This window comes from Otolemur garnettii, unplaced genomic scaffold, assembly GCF_000181295.1.
Source record: "Otolemur garnettii isolate 467f Iridium unplaced genomic scaffold, OtoGar3 scaffold00050, whole genome shotgun sequence".
Taxonomy (NCBI): domain Eukaryota; kingdom Metazoa; phylum Chordata; class Mammalia; order Primates; family Galagidae; genus Otolemur; species Otolemur garnettii.
In genome coordinates this window covers 221336-226218 of record NW_003852445.1, presented here as the reverse complement: position 1 = coordinate 226218, position 4883 = coordinate 221336, and the positions used below count along the sequence as shown (strand labels likewise).

The window sequence follows — 4883 nt, the reverse complement described above, 5'->3', positions numbered from 1 at the left end:
GTCATTGTTGTTTGGCGGGTCCGGGCTGGGGATTCGAACCCGCCACCTTAGGCGTACATGGCTGGCACTTTAGCCGGTTGAGCCACAGGCGCTGAGCCGACTGAATTCAAATTTTACAAAACAAATCTTTTAAATAAAGGAATTTGTTCTGTGAAGTTTGGATTCAGTCAAGTGGCCCCAAGTGGGGATCTGGAGGGCCACTATGGCCTTGAGGCCACAAGTTCTCTACTCTTTAAACATTTAAATAACTTATTAAGGCTACTGGCAGTAATTACATTGTTTGTACAGCTATTCATTAATAGTTCAAATATTAATATGTACAATCATCGGGGTAAAAAAACCTATTATCTATGTCTAGATAGTGGAGCTTACAGCTGCTAATTCAAAGCTTGGAACATAAGGAAGTAGATCAATAGGACACAGCTTTCTGGGAGTCTTTCTGCCTAGGCTGGGAAGGAAGCCCATTTGGGCTTATCAAAGAGGAAAATCTGAGAAAGACTCTGTGATAGTCTGGCTTAAAACTAGCATGCCCCCAGACTGTCAATGATTGCCCCAATAATGTTGACTAGAAAGAGAGACAGACACATACGGGAAGTGTGGAGGGGCAAAAGAAGACTTGATGGCTCCAGCATAGATGGCCAAGATGGACACAATGACACAGGCCAGGAAGAGAGAGGCAAACTTGTTCACATAGCGTACGCCGATAAATACCACCAATACCATGAGGACCAAAAAGGCTGTGCCATAGACACGCATGTTATTTAGCATGGCTGCTGATTCCTTGAGTGCATCATCACTGCGAAAGATGGCAGCCCGGGGGACAATATATACCTGTTAAGCAAAAAAAAAAAAAAAAAAAAATTAGATCATTTCAAAATAATGAATTAAAAGGGGTGTAGTACTTTTCTGCTTTCACAAACAAAAACAAAGCTGGGACAGAAAATGACTTAAGAATTAGCCTAATTCCAATTTGGATCAGAAATGCCTACACCAATGGGATACCATGGATTTTCTTGTTTTGGTCTACATGCTGTTATGAATAACTGTATTTCCAAATGGGAAAAAAGGAATAAATGAATAACTGTTTGCAAAGGGTTATATAAAATAATTATAATGTATAATGATTACCTTGAGCTCTGGTTCTGTTATTACTACTTTCAGTAGTAAAAAATATATCTCAGTGAATAGAGAAATGAAAAACATTTTTCTTCATGGAGATGAAGATATCAAAAAGATAAACTTTCTTTTACTTTTTCCTATTGGTTCAAGTCTTCCCTCTAAGACTTTAACTTCTTGGGTGAAGTGGTAGAGTGCTGGTGACTGGATGGAGGGCAAGGGGTTGCGTGGCCAAGAGTAGGTGCTTCAACGTTTCTATCTCATATTCACAGAAGACCAGCAGCAGGTAAGTTGTCAATCACCTGATATATGACTGTAGCTGATCTCTCAGAAGCTTTAATATCAAAGAAATAAATAACCCCAAACCTATGTATTTTTTTATACAGTAGACCAAAATTAAGTCATCATTTACTCACCAGAAAGATTTCAATGGCACCCAGGATATACATGGCTGCTGCAAATGTGGTACCAAGATAAAAGCAGAGGCCAACAGCCCCACCAAACTCTGGGCCCAGTGCCCGGGAAATCATAAAGTATGAGCCCCCAGCTGAAGGACAAAATAGAAGGTAAACAGGATAAAGAGAGAACATTAGAAAGAGGAACATAAGTCATGAATAAGAATAAAAATCTGCATGAAGGACAAATGTTTCAGACTTCTGAAAACCATGAATGTGATAAAATGATTTACTAATGGGAAATAAAAGATGGAACCTTTATCATAGGATGTACTACCCATGTAACGAGCCTCCTGAAGCATTACAGTTTGCCAGTATTACTCAGGAAAAAAAAGGAAATATTTACTATAGGCATGTAGTAAAGATATAAAGATAGGCCAATAAAATATATTTTAATTAAAAGGACCTAAGAATGTGGCTAAAATTCAAGTATTCTAGTTTTGAAAACAGATTTTAAAGAAAGTATCCTACAAATAGTATTATTGTCTATGTCTTATAGGCCATTACTCTCCGCTATACCACAGAACACACTAAATAGTTTGCACCTCTGGCTCTACTGCATAATCACAAGAGTAATTACTGACAATTCCTGAAACCAAACCTTGGCCTACTAACCTGGTACCACTCCATTAGTGGCAATGGCACTCATGGAGATAGCAGTTAATAATGTCTGTAGAGAAAGGAAGAGAAGAGGATTGTTACTGTGGAAAGATGACATTTCTGTACTACTTTCCTATCTGCAGACCTCGGAGTACTACTTATCAGACATTTAACTCTACTTCCTTTTATGGAAGAGGCTTGTCGTACTTAATGGTACAAAGTAAGATGATGTGGTCCAACTCATTGCCATCACACTACTGCGATCTGGAGTATTCTGTTAAAATGTCCCTATATCATTAATCAGGAGGTAATGTACTATTAAAGAACTGTGAATCTCACCCTGTGTCTCCTACTACATCACATTTTCTAACATGTTTATTGTCACAACTTTGATGTTATCAAGTTGAAATGGTTTGGATTATGAATTCTTCATGATTTCCACTTGAATCTGACTTTGTGACTTCTAGTACATCATATAATAGATAGCAAGCAGTGAATAATAGCCACTAAGTAACTAAAAGTCCTTTAGGTTGGAATCATTTTTCTTGTTGAGATTACAAGTCTTTCCCTAGTATTTTTTTTTCCTTCCCAAAGAGGTCAAGTGCATCAATTTGAGATCTCACAATGTTGCAGGTGATCTGTAGGGGCCAATGCAGGACTTACACAGCAGCAGCAGATAAGGACAATCGCAAAAGCCTGAAGAACTCCAGCTGTGCCCACTACCCATGTAAGCCGCAGAAAGAGGATCACTCCAAAGATATTTTGTAGACATGGGAGGTAGACACCCATGAAGGTACCCATTTGGGGGGTCTGGAAAGAAAGATGTTGACAAGACACAAAAATTATATAGTCATCTTAAAAAGGTTTTTATTCTTTCTCACTTTTATATAACCATTTGCACCCCAATTACCATATTAATCTCAGAGATCCCAAATTTAAACAATATCTTTAAAAAGGCACATATGTGGGTCATTACAAAAGTTTTGAAATACACAAAAATCAAGAAACATAAACTCCACACAGATGGAAGCAAATGAACCTTCCCAGCAGTACCAATAAGCTGAGCAAGTTGAAACCTGCATGGGTAAATCAGAAAGGAGGCTGTCGACTATGTTTCTTGGAAATGAAATAAAGGACCATGATGCAATCTGTCTCAAAACTTCTGTAGCAACCTACATAAAACTTCCATCTTTCAAATGTTTATCACTATAATTTTATTATTCCTAGAACTATATATTTTTAGTTTACATAGACAGGTTCCCACACTTTTTTTATTATACATAGGCATTTGGCCACAAATAAACTTTTTTTTTCCTGCGCCCCCACAATTTAAAATTTTCTGTTTTTCAAAGCTGTTGGCATTTTCTTCATTTAAAAACAGAATAAAAACTTGATAGAACTGCTCCAGAATTTGGCAAAAATTCTCCTCAGTAGTTGGTAAAGGAGATAATAAAGATATTGGGGCTATTTTATCCCTTTCAAACAGCTGAACAACCAGAACACTAAATTAATCAAATGTTTCATATTTTCATTTTGAGACAAACTGATAATTGTTCTTTAAAAAGCCCAACAACATCCCCACAGACAGATGGCATTGGCAGATGAGTGTGGACGCTCTTCTCTTGGAAGTCCTGTTCCCTCTCTCTGGAATGCTCTCTTCCTTTATGGCTCGCTCCCTTCAATTAGCTAGATCTCTGCTCAAATATCACCTTGTCCAAAGGGCTTTCCCTGTCCAACCTATCTAAACCAGAAACACTCCTGGTTTAGAAGTCTATCCTGGCTTCTTGGCTAGTTTCAGTCCATCCTGGCTTCTGGGCTTGTTTGTCTCTTTATACTGCTTAAATTTTTGTTAAAGCACTTATCAACACTTTTGTTTATATATTTTAACACAGTAAACAACTTAAAGACCATCTCCCCACACTGGAATTCAGACAGCATGATAGCCTGAACATTGTATGTTCTGTTTGTATCGTGACCCAAAGTCCAGAACAGTGCCAGGAATGTATCAGACATTTAATAGTAACTAAACATAGAACGATGCCCTGGGTATTTCCTCCTTTCTCAGATACAAGGTTCTTCTAATCTACCCTTGTTATTCTAAGGCCCCACCTTGGTGGGCTTCTTTTTCCCTTCCGTGATGTTTTCTGCCTCTTCATGCTCCTTTACTCCTTGTGTCAAATTAGTGTAGTTGGCCATGCGGTTGAGGAGAGAAGACACCTTTGGTCTGGTGTCCATTTCTTCCTATAGAGCCAGTAATATGAAAAAAGTGAGTTACGAAGAACACAAAAAATAAGCATTGAAACACAATTTCTACCAAAAAACTTCAAAGTAGATGAAAAATATTTCATACGTAAATATTTTAAGAAAATTTACCAGTGAGACTTTATTATCCTTCCCTCCCCTCTGTGCCAAGCCCCTACCTCCACATCAAAAGATCAGGGCAACATGAATTCTTACAAAATCCTTTCTTAATTGACAAATAAAAGTTGTACATATTTATGGTGTACACTGTGATGCTTTGCTATATGTATACATTTTTTGATGATTACATCAAACTAATTAACACTTCACTATTTTTGTTTTTTTTTTTTTTGAGACAGAGCCTCAAGCTGTAGCCCTGGTAGAGTGCTATGGCATCATGGCATCACAGCTCACAGCAACTTCTAACTCCTGGGCTCAAGCGAGTCTCCTGCCTCAGCCTCCCAAGTAGCT

General features: G+C 37.9%; 1 protein-coding gene across 3 annotated transcripts in view; it reads right to left on the bottom strand.

Moving 5' to 3' along the window:
* The window catches only part of SLC12A6 (solute carrier family 12 member 6), a 105730-nt gene that overhangs the window by 32604 nt on the left and 68243 nt on the right, over positions 1-4883 (bottom strand). For all 3 annotated transcript variants that reach the window (XM_023514262.1, XM_023514263.1, XM_003791678.3), the window contains 5 exons: positions 4281-4412; positions 2835-2981; positions 2187-2241; positions 1533-1663; positions 590-831 (listed from right to left, as the gene is read on the bottom strand). In XM_023514262.1, coding sequence (XP_023370030.1) covers positions 590-831; positions 1533-1663; positions 2187-2241; positions 2835-2981; positions 4281-4412 — 707 coding nt within the window. The remainder of the gene's footprint in view (positions 1-589; positions 832-1532; positions 1664-2186; positions 2242-2834; positions 2982-4280; positions 4413-4883) is intronic.